This window comes from Phaseolus vulgaris, chromosome 1 (genome assembly GCF_000499845.2).
Source record: "Phaseolus vulgaris cultivar G19833 chromosome 1, P. vulgaris v2.0, whole genome shotgun sequence".
NCBI lineage: Eukaryota > Viridiplantae > Streptophyta > Magnoliopsida > Fabales > Fabaceae > Phaseolus > Phaseolus vulgaris.
In genome coordinates this window covers 9,395,301-9,421,325 of record NC_023759.2, presented here as the reverse complement: position 1 = coordinate 9,421,325, position 26,025 = coordinate 9,395,301, and the positions used below count along the sequence as shown (strand labels likewise).

Sequence of the window (26,025 nt, the reverse complement as noted above, 5' to 3'; positions counted from 1 at the left end):
AAGCCTAACTTCACTAGAGTGAAGTCGCTAAAGCGAGCCTTGGGCGAGTTCCTTTAGAAGATCTTACTTGAACAAGTTTGGGCGAGTTTTCAATGTTACAACTTTGTCTTTTCATCTTGTCTTTAACTTGTCCATTCTCATTTAGCTCTTTTATCTCCAATTTCTCCTAAATTCCTGAAATTAACACAAATTTAGGAATAAATCGTTTATATTCATCTTATAATCCAAAAATGTATAAAAAGGTTCAAATTCGTAAGTTAGAGGTTTAATTATAAATATTTTATCAATTAAAGTCCATAAGTGTCTATCTTTTTGTAAGAAATATTACTGAATTATGACACTTATCGAACATGCACAAGATCCCAAGCTTCTGAGGATTGTAGTTGTGAGAAAGAACATTTTTTGTGTTCATTAGAAATCGAGAATAATGTTTAAGCTTTCTATACATCATAAGACGCTACCCCTCTTTCTAGTGAGTAAATGTTTGATCTTTTAGATCACATTCTTTGTAAACATTTTTGTTTTAGCTAGGTAGTGGTTGCATTCCAAACAATATTCGATCTTTGCCAAAAATGGCTATGTTCCAAGTAATACTTTATGTCTTAGCTATGAGTGGTTGCAGTTCAAATAATACTTAGGCTTGGCAAGGAGTAGATGCAATTTAAATAATACTCACACTTAGTCAGAAGTGGTTGCGGTCCAAATAATACTCATATGTGTCTTGCAATAGTGGTTTGCCTAATGAACTCAATTTATGGATTGAGAACTAGACGTAGTATGTACTATCAAACAAACTAGTATAAACATCATAACATAAATCTTTCTTTCTCTTAATCTCTTATTCATTACATTTTATTTAACTGTAATTAATATTAGAAGTATAGATTTGTCGAAACAAGTTTTAGCATTTTTAAATAGTCCATATGTCAAACTCGAAATTACGTCTTTTCTCCCTAGACACAATCTCTTAAGAAAAACACTTGATAATGCATTTATCAAGTAAAGTTATCGTCTGTCTTAACATCATCCGACGATATCTTCCAAATTTTTTAAAAAGTCTTTAAAAAACAATTCAACCTTCTTATGTTTTATTATGCTTGTTTTCTCAAACTTTTTTAGAAATAAAAATTGTACCTCAATCTATCGTGATTGACTTCAGTATATCAAATCAACATACAATATGTTCCTCTATAATATCAATCTCATATTTTTTATCGACATCTTTTAGTGGAAATTCCTCAACCCATTTTGTAAAATAATTACACAACTACTATAATATATTTATGACCTTTCAATGAATGTGGATAAACTTGACCTATCAAATCAATTACCAAAATTTTAAAGGCCATGATTTTACAACAAAATGTAGTTAAGTAGCTGGTACTTTCTAGATAGAGTTGAATTTTTTACATTCTTCACAAGATCGAGCATACTCAACACAATCTTTTAACATCGAACGCTAATAATAACCTTGTTGTAAATAACCCATTTAATTTGTTATATCGTATCATATGAGCACAACAAATTCCATTATGTACTTTCCTAATGGTTAAATAGACATATGTACACACATCAAGAAAAATTCCATAAATTTCATTGATACTTTTTTTATACAATTCATTACTCGAATAGTATAGTCTATAGCTCAATACTTAATCCCTTTATGAACTTGGTTATTTGATTCCTTTGAATATTTTACCATTGGTTCTCTCCAATCACATATCAATAAATCATCAACGAGTTATGTTCCATGTTGATTCTCCAATTTACCTCTAACTTGAATGATTTCTTCAAAATTTTCTTTTGAAAATTTATACTTAGAAACAATTTGTACTAGGATTTTGCTTCTATGTTGAATTCTTGAGACACATATTCCAAACAAATTTCTTCAAAATTTTCCATCAATTCATGCACTTTAAAAAAATACCTAAACAAATTTAGATTTGCATATTTATATTTCTTTTTACTTATTTTATAATAAATTGAGAACTTTCTTGAGCTAACACATTTTTTTCTCTGAATAATAATAATGTTTTGAAAACACGTGCAAAATACCAAAAAATAAGGGTTGAATTGTGTATGTAAAACTTTTTGAAGATTTTTTGTAAAATGAAAATCTAATGAAAACAATCAGACAAAGTTTTAACTTGATAGACACTATCAAGAGGCTTTCGTAAATCAATGTCAAATAAAGATAGTGAGACACAACTTTAAGTTGACAAACGCACTATAAAAAACAAGTTTCATAAAGATTGTTTTAGGAAAACTCTCCTTTTTTGTTTGTTGGTTCATAATATGCAACTTAAAGAGATTAAAGTAGAGTGAGATTTACACTTTAGGTTTTTATACTAGTTTATCTAAAAAAACTTGTACTATGTTTAGTTATTGATCTACACAATCATGTTTTACTATGAAGAATATTGATGCAAAATACAAGATAAGTATTCTTTGGACCCCAATCACTTTTGGTTAAGAAAGATTATTATTTGGAACACCACTCCTGGCTAAGATGAATTATTATTTGAAATGTGACTGCTCCTAGCTAAATAACTTTGTTTTCACAAAAGGTGGATCTAAACAATCACATATTTGCTAACTAAATAAGGGTAACATTCTAAGACAAATACAAGATTAAGATACACTACAAGAAAAAATGGTTTTAACGGGGACTTATTTTTACATTATCCAAGGTTAAAACTTCTATAAGTCATTTACCCGAGGTTGCAGATTCCCCTACTAAACCATCCATGGGGAATGTGTTCCCCGGGGTTTTTTTTAAACCTTAGGAAAAGCCTTTCAAAACCCATGGGTTTAAGAACCTTCATAAAATACCATAAGTTTCAAAAACCTCCATAAAATACTATGGGTTTAAAAACCTTCGTAAAATACCATGAGTTTCGAAATTTTCGTAAAATGACTTGTTGTTTGAAATAACCTTCAACCCCATTTTTCACCATGTCTAACGATCCTCCTGACTTCTCTCTTCCACCGTAGACACATTGCTCTCTGGCACAAGCTCAATGGCCACCAACGACAGTCCTAACAAAGAATCACAATTCAACTACACTTTTGTTTATTATATTTAAGGAGAAAAACAGTAATAAGGCACTATCTTCTTTTTACAACAACATTGCTTCTTCCATCACCTTATTTCTCCAACTTGGGTCACAAGCCACTGTTACCTAACTTGACAAGAACTAGTATTTATCACTGCTTTATATATCCTAAATAATGCATTATCTATCAGATGTGGGCTTCAAAGCCATGTGTGTTCTTGGCCAAAGATTGCAAGAACATATTGCAATGAGAAATTAACTTGATCACTTCTCACTATCACAGTGAATTAATTATTATATGCATTTTAAAATAAAGACCTTAATTTAAAATATTTCAAAATTATGATAATTAAATATTAAAAATTATAAGTAAAATTACAACTGCACATAAAATATAGGTACATCAAAACCTAAACCAAAATAAGTCATGTTTTTGTAGTATTAGCTCGTAACAAAAAAAAGAAGGAATTATATAAACCAACTACCATCAATCATAAAAAATATGCAAATATTGTTGAAACACTTATTATCCAAGATTAGTTGTTGATATACTTATTATCCAAGGTTATTTTGCTGAATTTTTAAAATAAATTTTTGAAACTTTACAAAACTTATTTGTAATATAAAGTTACACTCTCAAAATTTTAGAGAATTTAGTTATAAAATATATTAAAACTATGTAGTTTTAAATTATTTGTTTATAAATAGATTTAATTATATTTATTTATTAAAGTTTGACAAATCTGGAGTGTTTTATTGAGGTTCTACAATAAATCTTTGGAATTTAACAAAGGTTAAAAAATCTCTGTTATTTTGTTGATGTTTTAGAAAAAAACCTTTGGAATTTAACAAAGGTTAAAAAAACCTCTGTTATTTTGCTAAGGTTTTTTAATAAACCTTTGAAATTTAACGAAGGTTAAAAAACCTCCGTTATTTTGCTTAAGTTTTAAAATAAACCTTTAGAATTTAACGAAGATTAAAATACCTCAGTTATTTTGTTGAGGTTTTAAAATAAACCTTTGAAATTTAACGAAGGTTAAAAAAACCTTCTTTATTTTGCTGAGGTTTTAGAAAAAATCTTTGGAATTTAACAAAGGTTAAAAAACCTCAGTTATTTTGCTAAGGTTTTAGAATAAACATTTGGAATTTAATGAAGGTTAAAAAACCTCGGTTATTTTTCTAATGTTTTAGAATAAACATTTGGAATTTAACGAAGGTTAAAAAACCTCTGTATTTTGCTAAGATTTTAGAATAAACCTTTGGAATTTAACGAAAGTTAAAAAAACCTCTGTTATTTTGCTAAGGTTTTTTAATAACATTTGGAACTTAAAGAAGGTTAAAAAAACCTTCATTAATTAAATCAATTCTTAGGGTTATATCAACCTCCGCTAAATAACCTTCGTTAAAACCCTTTTTTCTTATAGTGATAATTGTTTTGTGTTGCAAAGGAATACACACAATGTTCTTAGCTTATAGTTAGAGCACAACGATTGCTTAAAGATTGCAAGAGCATTAAATTGTATGTTTGTTGTTAACCTTTCTTCTTCAAGAGATCTTCTATATATAAAGACTGAGAAGAAAGAGTTCTTTGCAAACTCTTCCTAGGTGTTGAGATCTTCAGAGAAAGTTTTCTTCTTCAAGTTTGTGTCTAACCACATTCAAACAACACTTATCAAGCTTAGATTAGATAACCTTTATTCAAACTAGACAATACAAGAAAAATGCATTTTAACTGCCAACTGAAAGTGTAGGTTATAAAACCCCTCTAAGTGATGGAGGTTTCAAAAATCCTTATAAGTGACGAAGGTTTACAGAACTGTCGGAAAATAATTGTCATTCCAAGAATTACTAAAAATCGTCAGTAATTTATTAACGATCCTGGATGTTCCAGAAAAAAAATAAATTGCAGGTAACACACTTAACAAGAGTTAAAACCGCTAAATACGCTAAATATAACTCCATTAAAAATAATATTTTTATAATGCTTGTGAATCACTTCCTATTTAAATTCAATCTCTTTCTTCAACTTTAAAAAAAAAAAATATTAGTCTTTCTTAAATTTAGAATAAATCTTCTAAAATAATTGATTTTTCCTTATAAGATTTGCTTTATTTTTATTAACTTCAATCCCTTTTTTATAAACAATAAAACCTAAAACTTGCCTTACCATGCGAAAAACACATTTCAAAGGATTAATCTTTAATATATGTTTTCTCATTCTTCCTTTCAAAGGATAACTCAAAGTTATATGAATGATTATCCTTTGACCTGTTATGTAATTTGTTGTCGTCAAATAATTTATTATATTAAATCATGTACATCTTACAACAAAAAATATCTAGTATGCATTCAAAAATTGAGTCAAAAGTTTTCAAAATATTCGAACAATAATGAGTTACGAAATTCAAGCATGAGTATTTCATCGATCTATGTACCCTAGTTTGTCTCCATGCCTATTTTCTTATATTTATGTTTTTTTTTGTTTAAATGCATTACAAATGTTTGATGTAGACCTAGCTTTGTCCAATGTGATTTCCTTTGCACATAACTTTTGTCAAAACGTAGTGTTTGAGCAAGGTCAAATGAAGTAGTGTTTTATTTTAACCATATTTAAGAAAATATCAAATATCGAAAATATAACATTTGTTTATTCAAAAATAAATAAATAAATATTTCTATTTGATAATTTTATTTTCTAAAGGTTTATCAAGATTAATTTGTGGTTCTAAGAATTTATTATTTTGCATTAAACTATCGTATTAACGGGAAGCATAATCATTTCATATTTTTATTTAAAAAATAATTTGTTTTACTTTTTAATTATTTATTTCTAGTTTAATCACATGTGTTCCAACATATTAATGATTTCGTTATCACTTTAAGAAACAAATGAAACTTCAAACAGGCTTTGTATATTCCTATGAGCGGAAAAGAAGACTTGTATAAACTAAGGACCAATTTGTTGCACGTGATAGAATAAGGTCTAATATAACACTTATAAGACTTAAACAATAAATATTGTTAATATTGTACATTATTTAATGTAACATTAATATAAGATTTTGTGTTGCATAGGATTAAGCTGGAAATATGTGTGGACTCGTTCGATTTTTATCTGTCTTAAATTTGACTTAATAAAAATAATAGTTGGAATGGATGATCATATAAGACTTGTATATTAATATAATTATTGGTTTGTAGGTTTATGAGAAGTTCACATAAATTTTAAAAACTATTTTTTATAATTTTTTAATGTTAAAATTGAGTATTTTGTAAAACTAAATTTATATAAATTATAATAATTAAAAAAATAAATTTAATAATTTTCTATTGACTAAAATGTCAAGTCCACACTACAATTTTCGTAGTGGACTATCCTTTAATATCATAATATTATCTTATTTGTTATGCTAAAAGATGAAGTAAATTTGACTACTCTCATCCAAAATCTCTTTTTTTGTTCATTTATAGTATAAAAGTTTGAATACTTAACCTTGATATTGAAAGTGATATATATTATCCGATAGCTTATTATATAGTTTTATTAAATTCCTTTAACATTCAATTAGTTAGATCACTTATAAGCTTCATTTTTTCATCTTTTGACTTCTAATTAATTATAAGCTTTTATATAACTTATAAATTCTTAGCTAATATTGAGTATTTTATTTTGGCATTCCAGTTCGAGAGTATACAGCTAATAGTCGTAAATTCAAAATTCACCAACTAAAATATCAGATTCATACAAAATAATAAATTTTTAAAACTTTTTCTTTTATAAAGCTATCGTCAAACATCGTATACCTTTCAAATATCATCAACTTTTCTAGCTTTTAAACGTTTGACATTATTATTCATGTTCAAATTTGTATTAACGCACACTATAGTATTTGCAGAGAAAAACGTTAACAAAGGAACTTAGTAATAACAATTAAAAAAAGTTTAAAAGATTGAATTTAAGAAAAAAAAGGTTAAAAAATCGTTAAAATTAAAATTAATCATAATAAAAGCATCCAAGCATTGTCAAAAGTTAAAATTCTTTGCAGAATAATGAAAAATAGTTTTCATTATGTGAATTCTTTGATGAGATTACTCTTCTTAAAGTTACCTTTTCCATTATGTTTGTTTTTAGTTTTCATTTTCATTTTCTTTTCAATATTGATACATATATTTAAAAAATATTTCACGAAAAAGACTAAGTACCACTCTTAACCAATAACAAAAAAGTCAAAGGCGACCATGAAGACCATAAAAAAGCACGGGTGATTTAACCGCCAGAAGCGACTTTTAAATGAAAACTGTAGGTTTTGGAAGTGGCTTTAGACCCGCTGCACTGACCAAAGCAATCTAAGTTTGACTGGTACAACATTGTTTCTCAGATATCTTATGTTAAAATGCTTCAAATCTAATGTTTCAAAAACCATTGTTTAAACACCATAGATCTCAATGGAAAACCACGTCACATTACTCCTTCTGTTCCTCTTCATTACCATTCTCATACCCGCTGCTTCTCCTTCATCTTGCCCAATCAACTTCACCTACGTTAAAACCTTCCCTTGGAACACTTCAACTTGCACAAACCCACCCAACAAACAACCCTGTTGCTCAACCCTCAACGCCATCTTCCACATAGGCCTCTCCCAACACCTCAAACAAACCTCGTTTTTTCAACTTCCCAATGAAAACACTTCCTCCATTTGCCTGTCAGATTTCCAAGAAAAACTCACAACCTTGTCAATTCACCCATCTTTCGTCCCTTCTTGCTTCCCTGATCCCTCTCAGCTCGTTACAAACTTTTCCACCTGTGCTGGTGTTGTAACTTCTCGAGATTGGGAACAGAAGGTGGACTCTATTAGACTTAGCCCGGTACAAACTTTCTGCAAAGACTTTGACGACCAAATTAGCTGCACGAATTGCATAGCAGCAAACTTGAAAGTGGCTCTTCAGCTTACTAGTGGTAACCCAAATTCTAGTGAGACGGATTGTTTTTCGTTCGCATCGCTGTATGCTTCAGCTTTTGTTAATCCAGAAGGCACAACTGATTTCACCACGATTGGTTGCATATTGGGCGTGCCACTTTCTAGAGAAGTGGCAAAAAGGTCATCAAATAAGAGAGGAAAAGTTATGAAGGTGGTTTTTACGTTATTGGGTGCTGTTGTTGGGGTTATTATTGTTTTTGTGCTGATGGTGGTTATGTACAGGAAGTGGGACAAGAGAAGGAAGGAAAATGTTTATCACATGGAAATTGAAAACGGTGTCAGGAACAGTATTTTGACGAACACTGGTGCAAAATGGTTTCACATATCGGAGCTTGAACGTGCCACTAACAGATTTTCAAGGAGGAATATGGTTGGCCAAGGTAGTGATGGGGTTGTGTACAAAGGGAAGCTCGGGGATGGAACTTTGATTGCTGTGAAGGAGAATTTGAATGTGGAAAGTAAAGGGGATGAAGAGTTCTGCTATGAGGTGGATATCATAAGCAAAATAAAGCACAGGAATCTTCTTGCTCTTCGGGGCTGTTGCATTTCTAGTGAGAGTTTGAAAGGTAAGAGGAGGTTTCTGGTTTATGATTTCATGCCTAGTGGCAACCTCAGTTACCAACTTTCACATGGTGGATTAACATGGACACAAAGGAAGAACGTAATCCTTGATGTGGCTAAGGGGCTTGCTTATTTGCATTATGAAATCAAACCTCCAATTTATCATCGTGACATAAAGGCTACCAACATACTTTTGGACTCCAAAATGAATGCTAAATTAGCTGATTTTGGGCTGGCCATGGAAGGTAGTGAGGACCAGTCTCCTCTCACCACAAGGGTGGCTGGAACATATGGTTATGTGGCACCCGAGTATGCTTTATATGGGAAACTCACTGAGAAGAGTGATGTATACAGTTTTGGTATTGTGGTTCTGGAAATCATGAGTGGAAGAAAAGTGCTTGATACATTGAATTCATCTGCGGATGCAATCACTGATTGGGTGTGGACACTAGCAGAATCGGGAAAGATGATGGAAATATTTGATGAGTCAATAAGAGAAGGGCCAGTGAAAATCATGGAAAGGTTTGTACATGTTGGAATGCTTTGTGCTCATGCAATGGCGGCTTTAAGGCCTACTATTGCTGAGGCCCTTAAGATGTTAGAGGGTGACACTGACGTTCCCAAACTACCAGATAGGCCTGTGCCTTTGGGTCATGCGTCCTTTCAATCTTCTCTGTTGCACGGTTTGCAAGAAAGTGGAAGATCTATACAACGTGTTTCATCCTATTCATGAGTACAATATTCATTCAACCTTTTTTTTGTATAGCCAACTTTGGTTTATACTAATGACATTTTCTTAGGCGTAGGATTAACCCTTTGGTGAGAGTTTTTTGTACAACAACTTTAATTTGAAACATGAAAAATTAAATTTGTATCACTTGAATTAAAGTGTAATTAATAAGTATATATGTTAAAGATATTATTAATTGTAAGTAGGAAAACATAATATATTTTTTCCTTTTATCAACTGCCTCCTTCATATATGTTATTTTGTGCTTATGTACTACAAATTATGATGTGAGTGAAATCATATATTATTGTAATTAGTTCTATGTGTTATGAGAATGGTTGAATCTCTCTTCTTCATCCTTATTAAAACTATTGCTTATGTACTATAAATTATGATGTGAGTGAAATCATATATTTTTGTAATTAGTTCTATGTGTTATGAGAATGGTTGAATCTCTCTTCTTCACCCTTATTAAAACTAGGGAAGGGTGAGTGATTCGACTTGTTACAAGGTCCTATTGGTAGAAAGCCCACGTTTTATATAGGTTCAACTTGTTTAAGGTATGAAAGAAATGTTTTTTTTAAGCTTGTATTCGATTAGCAAAGAAACTACGGATATATAAGTGTCAGGTCAAAATTATTGTTGGGATTTGAGGCAACCGGGTGACAGTGAGGGAGAGGACAGAGGAGGATATGAGAAGTATAGGAAGTAGTAGTGGAGGTCAATGGAGGGACGTAAGTTGTGAAGTGGTGGTGTTGTCACGTTCTTTTTCTCTAACTTCCCAGCTACTCACATGGAGTACGACATGATTAGGGTTTTTCAGAAGTGGACAAGGTTGAAGGAGGTATTCATCTCGTGTAGGCCAAATAGATGGGGAAGAAGGTACGGGTTTGTGAGGTTCTTTGATGTTGTAAATCTTGGAAGACTTCAGAAGAAACTGGACCGAATATACATAGGGAACATGAAGCTTCAAGTCGATGTTCTGAGATTTAGTAGAGATGGTTTAGAAGAAGGTGGCCAGACTAGAGGGGGAAGAAGTCAAAATAGTAAAGTTCCTACAAAGATTACAAGGGTGGAGGTTCGGAAGGAGAAGCTTCGGAAGGAAGTATGGAACTTAAGCAAAGACAAACAATCTTATGCTGATGCAGTGAGAACTTCTCAAATCGTGAAATGGAAAAGAGCTGGTTTTGGAACCAAGCCGCAGGTCCTTCCGTGGATGGTTAGTAGCGTGGTTGGAAAAATGCTGCCAGATCTTGATTTCTATCAACTTCGAGAAGAATTCTTCAAAGGTGGGATGAGTATGGTTAGGGTGAGGTATATGGGGGATAATCTAGTTTTATTAACACCAAAAGAGGGTGAATGCATGGACGATAATATCAATCTCAACAAAGAGTGGTTTGATAGTGTTCTTGGTGACTTTAAGCCTTGGTCTGAATCCCTTGATGCTAGTCATAGATTAGTGTGTTAGATGCTACGGTTTGCCCTTCTGTGTGTGGAATAAGGATTGTCTTACAAATGTGGTTGGAGAAGTGGCCACGTTGGTGTCCATTGATGACGGTACTGTTCTGTGGGATAACTTGAAATACGCTAGAATTCAAGTGAGAATCCGGAAGTCCAACAATGCATCTTTGTCCAAAAAATTGCGGATAAATGGAAAAGTATTTCGTGCTCGTATTATAGAGGAGATTCCTAGCCAAGGTGGAGATTTCTGCAAGTGTAAGTGCATACATTATGCTTCTTCAGATAGTGTGTCTTCAAGGGACTCTTTTGTCAAAGAAACCATCTTCTTCGTGCGGAAGAGCGATGAGGGGGAAGGATGTGGAGGAGAGGGGTTGTGGCAGGAGAACACAAGCAAGAGGAACGGTCAAGATTTCTATCCGAAAGAGACAAAAGGGGGTCTAAATGATGAATGTTCTTCAGGCAGGGGGAATGGAGTACAAAAGGAAGGTTTTTCGTCTTCCCCAAAAGAAGTATTGCCTGTGCAGATGGATTCAGAAGGAGAGGCAGGTTTATTTGTGGTGGAGTAGGTCAACCGTGTGTGTCAGACTTTCCACAAAGTTGTTTTTCAATATTATGGAGTGTTCTGAGGTTTCTAACAGCTTGAGCAGGCCCAATTCGGGATGGCCCATTTGCAGGGCAGCGAAGCCCAACCCACAGTGAGAGGTTCAGGGGATGTGACGAGAGGCCCAATATCAGTGTATGCAGGGGGTGCATGGGACGTTGACGAAGATAGACGTTGTGAGAAGGGTTTTTCCAGTAGTGAGGGAGAGTTAGGGGCACCGAAACTTGCTCTGAGAACAAAGGAACCACCAAGGGCAACAGAGGCATGACGGTAAACAAAATCCTTTGCTAGCGCTGGCGGAGCTGAAATAGATCATCTGGATGCTTGTGAAGGCCCACAAACAAGCCTAATCAATCGGATTTGTGAAGAAGGAGTGGGCGGTAGCGGTAGCGCTATTGCAGATCTGTTAATGGGGCATAAGCAGTGCGATGCCCAGGGAGTTTCGTTGGTGGATAATTTCAACACTTCCCTGCAGGTGCGTAGGTTACGAGATGTGTGGGGAATGGGGAAACCAGTCTGAGACTGCGGTGGAGATCCAAAGGGGGAGCAGGATCCTTACATTATGGGAACAACTCATCATTCAGGTTCAGTTTTAATTCAAATGATGCTTCTGAAGGAGACATTTTATTATGCAACAGTAGATTGAGGAAGAAGGGTAACCCAAATGATCCTTCTAAAATTTGGGAGGTGGGTAAACTTTTATGGTCGTCATGTTGCAGGAATGAGGAGGAGATAATTGAAGAATTTAGAAGGATGAAGGATAGAGATAAGGGGATTAGGAAGAAGTTAGAGGAGGGTATCCAAGATGAGTTGTTATGATTATTGTCAATCTTAATATAAGAGGGCTGGGAGGGGGAACAAAAGCAAATTATATTAGGCATATTATTGCTAAGGAGGGAGCGAATTTATTGTGCCTTCAAGAGGTTAAAGCATTTGCGCTTTCAAACTCTAGATGTTATTCGTTATAGGGAGATAATAAGGTTGGTTGGATTCACAATGAAGGCGAAAATGGAGCAGGGAGTACGTTAACTGTGTGGCATAAGGATGCGTTTGAATATGATAGGCATGTGGTGGGAAAGGGATACATAGCTACCTTTGGGCAGCATATAGCATCGAAATGCCATTGTGCAGTGTTAAATATTTATGCTCCTTGCAACTTGCTTGAAAAGGAGTGTTTATGGGCGGAGTTGTCTTATATCAAGAGTGCACATCAAAACCCGGCATGGTGTTTCTGTGTAGATTTTAATGTTGTCAAAAATGAAAATGAAAGAAAAGGGTCTAGCGTCAGGGGTAACCAAAAAATCAAAATCAGGAGTTTTAACTACTTTCACTACAAAAAAAACTTGTAAGTTGTGACGGTTTTAATATGGTGGTTATTAAAAATCGCCACAATTATCCGTATATTATGACATCTTAATAACTGTCACAATTCTCCTTCAAAATGCGTCATTTAGAAACGCCACAAATTTCCTTTCATTCCCTCCATCATATTTATTTTATTTCCCTCTCATAAAATTTCATTTCCCACATTTACTCAAAAAATTTCCTTTCCAAAATCTTATTTCCTCATTTCATTCTCCAAAATTTGCCAACCCCCTCTCCTTCCGCTAAACCCCGCCCCTCTCGCAAGCACAAACTCTCCTCAGAGAATGACCTTCCCTCCGATCCCAATCTCGTTGTCCCTTCCCCTCCTAAGTTCAAGAGCCCTTTGTCCCCGAGACCACCCTCTTCCAACCCTCTGAAGCGCAAGCTCGCCATCGCCATCGATGCCCCAACCAACAATTTACTCCTGGTGCCCTCCGATTCCGGTGTCAAGGTTGGTTTCTCTTATTAGGGTTTTCTACTTTCCAATGCCTTCTATCTAACTCTGATTTCTCTCTTCTTGCCTTTGTCGCAGGTTATTGTGAGGATGAGGCCGCTCTGTCCCGACAAGGACGAAGGAGATCCCACTGTTCAGAAGGTTTCCAATTCGTTGTCCATCAATGGCCACAACTTCACCTTTGATTCTGTTGCTGAGCAACGGCATGTGGACTGCGTGTTACGTTGTTGTTGCTGCAGTGCCGGTCTCCAACCTCACTACAACCGCGACCTGATCGTCGCCATTGGAATGGCTTCTAGTAGGTGAGTTTCTTGAGAGAAAGAATAAAAGATGGGAGATGGTTCTGCACGTTTTCACGCACACCAGGTGTTTGGTCTTGTTTCATTGATTAGGTAACCATACTTTTTTTATATTCTTTATTATAGCTTATGATGGTACCATCTATTTGTTTTCATAGTTTCTTCTTTCAATTTGCTTTCTTCTTTCAATTTGTCTTTAATGGTGTCTTGTTTATGAATTGGTATAGAAAAATGTTTATAATGTCTTTTTTAATGAATTGGGAGGAAAAATTAAACTGATGGACTTTTTGGTCATTTGAACTGATCCTCACTCTGAATGTTTGAATTTTGTTTTATGTTTCGGCAAGTGTGAATGGGTTATTGATGTGAATTTTGTTGTGGTTTAAGCGATTGGGTTTGAGGGGGATGAGCAGAAGCAAGAGGATGCAGAGAGGGCAGTGGAATAAACCTTTAAGCATTTTGGAAGGATTGATATACTTGTGAATGTTGGGGCTAGGAACTTCCTATTGTCGACAGAGGATCTCTCCCCAAATGGCTTTTGAACAGGTTTTGTCTGTGTCGCCTTTTCTTTTCTTTCTTTTTTAAGGCAAATGATAATTGGGATATTGGTTAAAGAATTAAAAAGAAAAATAGTATATTGAAAAGTGTTATTAATAATATATGATTTCCAATGCATCTTCATGATTATGTTGAAGGGTTGTCTAACTTATCTCATGTTAGATGATTGGTGCAATTCCCTGTGTACTTAAATCTGATTGGTAGAATTTTTACTCGAGATAATTTTTTAATGTAGTTTCCTAAGGTACTTTAGACTTCAGTGATACTCTCCAATCAAAATTAAAGTTTCACTCGATCACTAATGTTGATTTTGTATACGAAACTTCTAGTATGGGCATTGCTGAAGGGAGCAGAGGAGTTTGAAAAACAATTCACTGTTCAATGGAAAGAAATTTTGGGTAATGAGATACTCTTACCTTCTCTCAAATTACATTGGTAATTAATAATCGTGCATACTAAGAATATTTAAGTTGGATGTTGGTTGCTAAAGTTGAAAATTAAGATTTCCCAGTATGTGCCAAATGATGTATGCTTGTTGATACTTTAAAAGCTCATTTACAGATTACTGACATAACCCACAATCAAGGTTTTATGCGTGTCCTTAAACTACTCTTCTCACTATATTAGTGATTGAAAAAATAATACCATAAATTGTATTTAATATGTAATTTAGAGGTCTTTTTTAGTAATGCGTACTAGTTGTATAAATTTAAAATATGGTCATCTTTTCATATTCAAACAAGATCTTGTCTTGGATTTTTGAATTCATCTTTATAGAGTAGTAGTTTCGCAACACCCAATTTTAACATTATCTCACTATAACTTAAATTTTTTTATTTGAATCTCTTAGGTTTACCGGGAATTGTATTTGGCTCTTTGATATTATTAGTTGAGGAATTTATTTAAAACTTAATGTGTTCACCAACAAGGACATGTCACATGTCAATTGCATCATTAAGAAAAAGAAAACTAATTAGTTGATAATTGTCATGGTACATTACGTTTTGTTTCATTATATCAGGAACAATATTGGCTCGTGTTACCATTTTAAGGCTCAATATGGGTAAAAGATTGGGTGAACTTTATCTTTATAAACAAGTTCTTGGATGACTTTTACTTGTTTTAGTAGTTTTCCATTTACTTTACTTGTTTAATAATAGAACTTCTTTTCATAATTTAATTATTATTGCCATTAGTAACTTCCTTTGTTTTATGTGAAACCGTTCAAGTTCCTATACAAACTTTTTATTTGATGGACTAATTATTTCTTTTGTTATTGTTCAAAATCTCTTTGCACTATTAGCTTTGTCTATAGTTGACGTGCTTATGTTTCCCCCTAATTGCACCTCAAAGGTGACATACATGCTTCTCATACAATTAGGATGCCTTCGTCTATATCTTCGTTAGTCATCCTTTTTCCCTGTTAAATTATCTACTTGACATGTATCTTCAATTGAATATGGTTGAGTTTTTATTATTTTATGTAATTTATTGTGAGTTTGACACTAGTTTGGTGTCACTTCAGTTTGATGAACAGTACTTTCTAGCAAGCTCGATGGATCGGTTAGTACACTCTCCAGGAAAATTGTTACCTATATTTTTCATTGATTCTTATAATTTTAGTCTATTTGATTATCATGCAGGGGTCTAATCTTACCACATTACCTCATCCAGATAGTGTCTTTGAAGTGCTTTTCATCAATTGTTAGTATACATTATTGTATTGGAGTTGTTTATATTTGATTTTTCTTTGTTTGTTTCAGACACTGATTTCAATTATTATGTGTTTTTATTATAATATTGTTTTCATTTATTTTTAAAAATTGTTAATTAACTTTAAATATATTTTAACTTATTCCACGCATAGGATTTTGGCAGTGATGCTCCCATCACCAACCAGAATATAAGATCAAGTGGAGGCAGGAAGATTAATTAGGATTGAGAATTTAGTTGTAATATGTTTAGAAAGTTAAACAATTTATATTTTGACAATTTAATTTACTTGTTGTTTGGATTAGTTCTTTGAATGAATGAAGTCATATTTTGATTATTATATTTCTCAATTTTAATTATATTATGAAGTAATTATATTATAATTTAATTATATCATGAAACTTAATTGTGTATTGAAATTTAATTATAATATGAAATTAAATAATAATATGAAATTTAATTGTAATATGAAATTTAATTATAATATGAAATTAAATTATAAAACAGAATTAAATAAATTATTATAAATATTAAAAATAAAATTAAATATTTAATATTTTGAATTGTGACATTCATAAAGGTTATCATAAACGCCATACTATATTGTATTAAGTGGCGTTTATAATTGCCACAATTTACGTTGGAATTGGTTTACCAGTTTGAAAATTACGACATTTATAACTAACGTAAATTACACGCTTAAAACCACCACTTTATACAATGCATAATATGACGTCTACTACAACGGTTCTTAATTGACCGCCACATTAAACTTTGTGGCGGCAAGAATTATGGTGGTACGCGATACCGCCACAGACGTATAATGCGGCGGTTAAAAACGTTAGTTTTTACGAAAATAACCGCCGCATTATACACGTTTTTTTGTAGTGTTTATTGAGAGGAATGTTTTGGTGGAATTACTAGTTGTAGGTAAGAAATACACCTGGTTCAAAGCTAATGGATCAACGAAGAGCAGACTTGATAGGGTGATGGTGTCGAAGGAGTGGATCCAAAAATGGCTCGGTTGTAAACACATGTTGAATCGAGAGTGGTTTCAGACCACTCTCCCATAGTGGTGAAATCTTTAGTCAGAGACTGGGGCCCAAAACCTTTTAGATCCAATGATGCTTGGTTGTTGGAGCCAGGGTTTAAGGAGATGGTGGGGGTTAAATGGAGGTCATACAATGTTCAAGGTAATAATATGACCAAATTGAAAGATAAATTGAAGTTTCTTAAGGTTAACCTAAAGATTTGGAATCAAGATGTGTTTGGATGTATGGATACAAGTAAGAAGAGGTTCGTGAAGGAAATTGAGGTTATTGACAACCTTGATGACACCACTTCTATTTGTGAAAATGCGAAGTTGAGAAGAATGGTGCTTATAAGCCAGTTGAGGCTACTCGATTCTAAGATTGAATCCCTTTGTAGGAAAAAAGCGAAAGCAAAATGGCTCAAGTTTGGCGATACTAATTCAAGGTACTACCACTCTGTGCTCGGGTGGAAAGACTAAAAGGAAGAACATCTGTTATTCTGGTTTATGTCTGGTTCTTCTTCTGCTGAGGCTCTCTTGAGGTTTGGTGGGGCCTGATCTTGTATGCTAAGATGAATGACCAATTATGAAGTGTTTGTTGTGTCCTTAGTCATCTGCTTCTCAATGTGGTTTGTGTCATGGAGTCTGTTGAGTTTTTTGTTGGGTCTGTGGGGGTTGGTAAAATGGTGTAGCAGTGTAAGGTTGTTATTGTTGTGTTCCCCCACCTCAGATTAGGATGATTCCTCCATCCTCAATTATATTTTTTGGATGAGAGGTCATGATTATACTGGTATTCCTCATTAAATGGTTTACTGCTGATAGGAAATTTAGTAGACAATCTACCATTACTGTAGATGTTAGCAATAAAAGCTTGAGGACACTCAATAATGGTTCCTCCTCCATCTTCATGTAATATAGGACAAGAATCGGTATAATGGTTATTAGAAGTACAAATCTCACATACCTTAGTAACCGTTTTGCTAGCTACTTTACTAGAGATGTTAGATCGTTTAGCTTGTTCTCTACTTTTGAGCGTTCAACAACATGAGTCTTTCCCATCTCATAGGCCTTTAACCACGGTAAGAAAGTTGCCCCTGGTATGAATTTCTAGTTGTTGAAGGCCATGTTCTCTATTAATTGCCTCGTTGCAGTTGGAGTTTTTTCCACCAAACCTCCTCCAATAGTAGCGTCTACCATTTGCCTGTCCGTTGAAAATAGGCCTCATAAAAGTGTTGGATAAACAATTGCTCATGAATATGATGATATGAGCAGCTTGCATAGAGTCTTTTAAATCTTTCGTAGTAATTATACAAAATCTCTTTGTCTAGCTACTTGATGCCACATATCTGTTTTCTTACTGCAGTCACTCTAGACGAAGGGAAAAATTTCTCTAGAGAAATTCTCTTCAAGTTCTCCAACTCGTGATTAATCATGGTGGAAGGTGGTCTAACCAGTATTTTGTTGTGTCTTGCAAAGAGAAAGGGAATGCCCTGAGCTTAATATCTTTCTCAAGCACTCCAGACGATCTCGTGGCGATTCAGATGATATGAAATTTCTTCAGATGCTTATGTGGGTGTTCACCTTCAATACCATTAAACTTGGGTAACAAGTGTATTAAACTAGATTTTAATCCACATTGCACATCTAAACCATAATATTGAATACATAAGGTTTAAATGGAAAAAATCCATGAACAAGTTATTGTACTCAACCAGGACAATAACAAGTTATTTAAAAATAAAAAACCATCACAGTAATTCGAAGTCGTCTGAAAATAAATGGCCATCACGTCAGATCAAAGTAGTACGAAGTCATTTGAAAATAAGCGACCATCAACGTAATGTAAAGTTGTTTGAAAATAAATTATCATCACATCAAATCAACACAATTCGATAATTCATTGAAAATAAATAACCATCTCAAATTATTCCAACTCACAACAAATAAAATATCACCGTATCAAAATAATCCAATGAACACTTGTGAGACACATTGAGTTGAGTTGAAATTATTTGGCGTATAAAACTCAACCAAGTCAATTTGGTTCTTAAAGGTGTTCAATAATGATTCCATGCAATAAAAAACAATTTAGTATTAAATAATCATGTAGCATTCAATAATCATGTTAAATACTAATTCGCCATTGAAAACATCCCTAGCTAAATCAAAATTGAACAAACTTGGATACATGAAAGGTTGCAAAGCACCAACCACAAATGATGGTTGTGAAAATAGAACCTAAAAACTAATTAATCAAGCAGAAAACTGAAACTCGTTCATCCATTAAATTGATCTACCTGAAAATGTAGTTGGCTCCAGATGAGAGGGGGGGAGGGGGGGCGGTGTGAATAAAGCCTAAATATATTCAAAAACCTAAAAAATAAACAAACACGTTGGTGTTTTAAAACTAAATGAACGGGTGATCGCTTTTATCACTGCTCTAATGCTCACACTGAGGGGGACCACTCATGTTGTCCTCTCTGAAGAAGATCTTGTGTTGATTTACTGTATTATGAACAAGGTAAAATTCAATGGGAGATATGTTATGAAGGAGCATATGCTGAAATGTATTAGACTGTTTGACTATAGGTTTCCCTGTCATTCTAGTCTAAAAAATTACAGTATCTTGAGGTTGTTCTTAAAGGTGAACTTTCATAATATATAAAACCAAGCCATGAAATCAATAATAGCTCAATACTTAAAATGAGTTTTATTAAGAAAGAAGATAAATTGGTCAGCAAAGATGAAGAAAACTGCTCTGCTGCTAGACCAAATCGTATGGCTATAGATGATTAAGGTATGAATGCTTTAGTATCCTATTTCCCATTGGAAGACAGTGGTGAACCCTTGTCTCATTTTAAAAAAGATAGTGCTCAACCATATGGATACAATGACCAGTGATCAAAAGGATCATTATGAGTTTTGTGCTACACGTTTTCAACATCTTGATGGTCAAATTGAAGTTGTTTCTCAACAGCTTTCTAACTTTCAGTATGGGAAGGAGGCATAACATTTACATGCGTTCTTTATTTTTTTCACTAAGAAATTTTTTAATATTTTTGCTTTTTGGTATGCTTGTTTCTCAGTCTTCAATTTTGTGTTCTATTTATTGAAGAAAAATTATGTGTGTTGTTTGTTTATGTATTATTGTTCTTTTTCTTATTGATAAGTATCTAATTTCAGTAATATTTCATATTAAAATATAGGCACTTATGAGGATTTATTGCTAATTTACATATAAAATAATCCCTAATTTATGAATTTATACCTTTTTACATTTTTTATGATCTTTATTTGAATAAGAGTATTTTATTCTCAAATTTGGTGTTAATTGCAGATTTCTAAGGAAGATTGGAGATTTGGATTAAAGATGAATGATTTGAGCTAAAAAGATAAAGATAGAAGGTCCCAGAATGGAAAAAGATGCAAAGAAAGATTGGGCCTTTTTTATGTTTTATCATTTAGCCCATTAGCGCGACATAGGAAACAACCTAACCCTAGAAAACTAGGATAAATAGAGGGCTAGAGGCTCAACCTTAGTGTGCCAGATTGAGAGGAAAACACCATAGAGTGAATTGTAACCCAATTGGGAGAATGGAAGGTGATAGAAGTATGCGTGGCTAATTCTACCCTTTGGGATTGGGAGTAATCTGCTCAAACTCTTATGTATTGAGGTGATATTTTATATATTAATATTCAGTTCTTGATTGATTATTGGTATTGTTGTTTTACTTTTAATTTTCCGTGACAAATTGAGAATCTTAAATCTGACCGGGAGGTATTTTTAGGGTTCGGACCTAAACAACAATACTTAACATATTTGAGTGCTAGGAATAGACTTGAAATGTTAATTGCTATTAAACGTCTGAGCTTCGTTCTAAGTTGTTCTTATAAGTATGCGAGGGATCGATAGTTAGGGAACATTCTTAAGGATTTTATATGCGAGGAATCGATATAAATGATTTTTATACGGGCATCAATTTCAATTAAAGAACTTAATATTAACATGCTAATCAAAATACATGAGAGTGAGAGAGATGAAACTTAATCCCAATTTTTCCAATTGAAGCAACTAATTCTTTGTTTGTTTTCTTATTGATCAGTGCCAACATAATCACTTCAAACTCTTTTTTATTGTTCTGTTGTTATATTTAGCGAATATTGTACTCGATAATTCACTGTTCTTTGTGGGATCGATATCCGTCCTTAGGGACAATTATTACTTCTGACAAACGCGGTGCACTTGCCGTAAAAAGTCATCAAGTTTTTGGCGCCGTTGCCGGGGACAGGTTTGATTTGTTGAGTATAATTTCCTAAATATTGTGAATATTTTAATTGTTTTGATTTGTTTTAATTTTTTTTTTTTTTACAGATTCTTTTTTATTTTATTTGATTTTATTTTAGTTTGCTGATTTGCTGTTATTATTTTAATTCTTATTTTGATTTTAGTTATTTCTATTTATTTTCAGATTTAGTTTGATTTTTGTTTTGATTTTATTTTATTTTAGTTCTTTTTAGGTTTAGTTACGTAGTTTTATTTAGGTTTAGGTAGTTTTTATTTATTTGTTTTAATTATTTATCTATTATTAGTTTTAGCTTGTATTTTTACGTTAGTTTACGTAGTATCTTTAAAATAAGTTAGTTAGTTGTTTACGTTTTGTTTTATCTGTTTATTCTATTTTTTTTTATTTCTAGTATTTATTTTATTCTGTTTTTATTTCTTGATTTTAGTTATTTCTCGTTTTCATTGTTTTCTTCTATTCTGTTTTAGTTTTTATTTTATTTATATATTTTTATTTTTATTTTGTTATATTTTTTATTTTTATTTTTTTCTGAATATCTTTGTTTTATTTTCTTAGTGTTATTTTAGTGTTTTGTTTTTGTTTTATTTTATCTTTAAGTTTTAATTTGTAGTTTATTGATTTTATTTTAGTTAGCTATTTAAATTCTTGTTTATTTTTGAATTTTTGAATAAAAAAAATTAAATAATAATATAAAATATAAAATTGGGGTTACTACTTGTGATTTTTTCCTTCTAACCCTTGCATTAGTTGTTTTTATATGATATTGAGAGGTCAAGTTCCAGAAGACCACTTGCTATTTGAAGCAGAAATTGAGAAGATGGCCAGAAAAAATCGAAAATCAAAGACAAAAGAGAATCAAGAAGATAATAGAGAGTATTCTTCAACATCTTCTTTTTCCATTGATATTTTTCAGGAGAATAACAACATGGCGGGGGAGGAAACACCACCTCCTAGGAGAACTCTTGGAGATTACGCCATACATCAAGGGCCTAGACACTTTTCTAGCATTGCAGTGCCTGCAACTAACAGGGCCTTGGAGATGAAGCCTGCATTCCTTACCCTCATTAGTACCAATCAATTCACGGCGATGGATCATGAGGATCCTCATACACACTTGGCTACTTTTTATGAATTGGTGGGAACTATGGGTTTCCAATCAGGTGATCTTGAGAGTATATACATGCGTTTATTTCCTTTTTCTTTGGCAGGGAAAGCAAAGGAGTGGCTTATATCTCATCCTAATCAGAGTTTAACCAAATGGAAGGATGTGGAGGAAAAATTTTTGCAAAGATTTTTCCCAATCTCTCGCTACATCAATGCTAAGTCTGAAATATCTATGTTCAGACAAGGGGTAGAAGAGTCTTTCTGTGAGGCATGGGAGAGATTCAAGAGGATGTTGAGAAAATGCCCAAACCATGGGTTTGAAGATATTGCTCAACTGAGCATATTTATTAATGGTCTCAGATCAAATACAAAGATGCTCCTAGATGCCGCGGCTGGTGGCACAATGATGGCTGTTGATGCAGATCAAGCAACGAGGATTATAGAAGCTTTGGCCACAACTGACTATCAAGCTCAACATGATAGACAAAATCATCAAAAAAGAGGAGTATTGGAGTTAAACACTGCAGATGCATTGCTAGCTCAAAACAAAATTCTGACACAGCAACTTGAGCAACTGACCGCACATATGACCCAATTACCCCAAAAGTTGCATGTTGTTCAATCACTCCAAAGTCAGAATGTACCTCTCAGGTGTGATTTTTGTGGAGGTGATCATCCTAATGGTCACTGTTCTTATCAGAACAACGCATCCGAAGTTGAGGTGAATTATATGGGCAATCAAGGAAGGCAAGGCGATTTTTCTAACAATTATCCTCAAGGTTGGAAAAATAATCAAAATCAGAATTTTGGATGGAAGCAAGACTATAATTCATCCAACAAGCAAGGGCCTTTCCAACAGCAGCATCAATCGAATTCTCCATCTATTCCTGACAGGATGAATAAAGTGGAAGATGTTTTGTCAAAGATTGTGAGTACACAGGAAAATAGTATGGCTACGATTAGGAGCATGGAAACTCAGATAGGACAGCTAGCTAAACAAATGTCACAACTCACACAAACTGTAGAAGGGAAAATTGGCCAATTCTCAGCTAACACTACCACCAACCCCAAGGAGCAGTGCAATAACATCACTACTGAAGGTGATGAGAAAACTAGAGAAGAAAATGGTGAGATGGTGAAGGTTGAAAAAGAAAAGGAGAAAAATAAGGAAGAGGGAGAAAATTGTGAAATTGTAGAAATCGCAAAAGAAATATCCCAGAGGAACATAAAAAAAGAAAAGGAAGGATTATTTTCTGACAATTTGCTTCCAAAAAATTATTTTGCAGGATGGCCAGAGAAAAAGACATATTTTGATGAAGTTAGAAGGAAGATATGTTGTTTTAAAAATAAATATGGAGAGAAGGAAGCAGGGAGCAGTTTCTCAAAAACTTTGCCAAATAAATTCAGGGATCCAGGGAGTTTTACTATTTCTGTGTCAATTGGTAATTTATTTGTGTATAATGCTTTATTGGACTTAGGGTCAAGTGTAAATTTGATGCCTTTATCCATGTTAAGACAGATAGGTAACTTGGAGGTTAAACCCACCAAGATGCAGTTACAATTGCCTGACAGAACAGTGAAGTATCCCTATGGTGTGGTTGAAGATGTCCTTATGCAAATAGACAAATTCATATTTCCGGTGGATTTTGTTATCCTGGACATGAAAGAAGATGAGGATGTCCCTTTGATTCTCGGCAGACCTTTAATGAAAACTGCTAAAGTCATAGTTGATATTGACAAGGGAGAAATTCTTGTAAGGTCTCATGATGAAGAGGTAAAATTTAATCTTTTTAATGATGTAACCAAGTGTACTGTAGATGAGACTGGGAAACGAGAGGAAATTCCAAGAAATAGTGAAAAGATGAAGAGTTCAAAGTCAAAGGAGAAAGTTATACGTCATGAAAAGTTAGAGGCAAAAGGAGACAATCAAGGAAAGCTAGTGGAAGGAGAGGAGTATCGTCCAGGACAACCTATCATGCTCAACGCAGGTAGGGGTAGAGGAAGGAAGAAAACAAGAAAATTATGGGTCATCAAGGAATTGAAGAAAGACGGAAAAATTGAAGTTGAAGAGCCATATTCAAGACGGATAAAAGTGATAACAAAAGCACGAGTGGAACAAGATAAATATCCTCCTTGAAATAAACAGGCATCAAGCTAGATGACGTTAAATGAGTGCTTACTGGGAGGCAACCCAGTCCACATTTTAGTTTTATGTTGTTACCTTTGTTTATTTTATTTTTCAAAAAAATAAAAAATAAAAAAAATAAATAAAAAATCTTGTATGCCTCCTAATCATTTTGCAGGTTATGTATTTTGACTTGAGGACAGGTTCTATTAGTCAAGGGGGCAGATCCAGCAAATGAAGCAAGACTATAGATAAATTTTTTAACAAAAAGCTAGATGACTTCTTAAGAAGAGAGGATTGAGCAAAAATATGGTTCTATCTCTCTAATTCTCTTTTCTTTTCAATTATTTAAATTTTATTTTCTGTTTAGTTTTTATTTATTTTATTTTATTTTTCGGTTATTTTGTTTTTTTATTTGTTTATTTTTTAGTTTGTTTTAATTGCTTATTTTGTGTTTTGAATAAATTTGTTGTTTTTGTTAGTTTGTTAGTTTTAGGTTTTGAATTATCGTTCTTGAATAAATTTTCAGTTTTAATTTGTTTGCTTTCTAGTTTATTTTTCTCAAATAAAAAAGAACTAGAATATTAATTTTGAATTGTGGAAAAAAGAATTTGTGTTTAGATATTAAACAGTGAGATGAATTAGACACAGGTTAGAAAAGAAAATATGATTGAATCCCTATTCAAATGTAGTTAAAATTATGATACATGAAAATTTAACAGGATGATTGATTAGGACAAATAATGACAAGACAAAAAGGAATGAGACCATTTAAACCAAGTGAGTGTGTGAACCTTAAACAGTTTTGAGAGTTTTACTGATGAATTGACAGTTGTGGTTGCTTAATTTTTATTTTTGTTGCATCATAAAAGATCATGAAGATGATTGAGGCATTTGTTTGTGTTAATTAGGAGCCAGGGCCAAAAAGCCAACCTTTATATTAGAATTCCAATTTTTTTATATCCCCTTTGGGCTAAGAAATTTTTTGTTAATATTGCACCTTAACCTTTATTGATATAATTTTCTACCCTTTAGCATGTCTAAGGAGGGAGAACATAGATGCAATACATATAGAAAAGGGAATGGTTGGTTCTGATTTTGAAAGTTCAAAAAGTTGAAAATAGGAAGAATCTTTTCCTATTATTGAAAAAAAAACAGAAACAGAAGAAGCAAAAGAAATAAAAAAAAAAAAAAGATAGAAAAAAATTTCATGAAAATCATGAAAAGAAAGAAAATGAGGAAAAATGTGACATCGAAAGAAAGTGGTAATTAGATAGCATATATGTTCTCTATAATTGAATTGTAGGTATGTTCTTCTTCTTTAAGATGTGCATTTTGTTATCTAAGAAAAACCAATATTTTTTGGAAGCCCAGCCTCATTACAACCCTGTAAAAGACCTCAAGATTCATGTTTCTAATATGTTTGTGATTTGAAGATGAAATGAAAAGCAACTGTGATTTTGTTATGATTCAGTGAAAATAGAGAGAAACACTTACCCGTGAGCATATGAGAAGATATTCCTTGATGAATTTTCATTTATTTGTTTTGATTTTATCCTGGAAATTGATTGTGTCTATAATTTTCTATATTTGAAATTGGAAGCATCATAAGTCTCTAATTTGATTTGTTGTTTAGTGAATTAAGCTGTTTGATATTTAAATTCAAATATATTCATTTACTTTGC

At 33.0% G+C, this 26,025-nt stretch overlaps 1 protein-coding gene and 1 pseudogene across 1 annotated transcript; one reads left to right on the top strand and one right to left on the bottom strand.

The window, feature by feature from the left end:
• Positions 1–7,444: 7,444 nt before the first annotated feature.
• LOC137813512 (probable receptor-like protein kinase At1g11050) lies at positions 7,445–9,653 on the top strand. Its single transcript, XM_068615823.1, has one exon. It carries the CDS (start codon positions 7,503–7,505, stop codon positions 9,327–9,329), a length of 1,827 nt encoding a protein of 608 aa, XP_068471924.1. The 5' UTR covers positions 7,445–7,502; the 3' UTR covers positions 9,330–9,653.
• Positions 9,654–22,427: 12,774 nt separating this feature from the next.
• LOC137816783 (small nucleolar RNA R71) lies at positions 22,428–22,533 on the bottom strand (annotated as a pseudogene).
• Between the last annotated feature and the right edge of the window lie 3,492 nt (positions 22,534–26,025).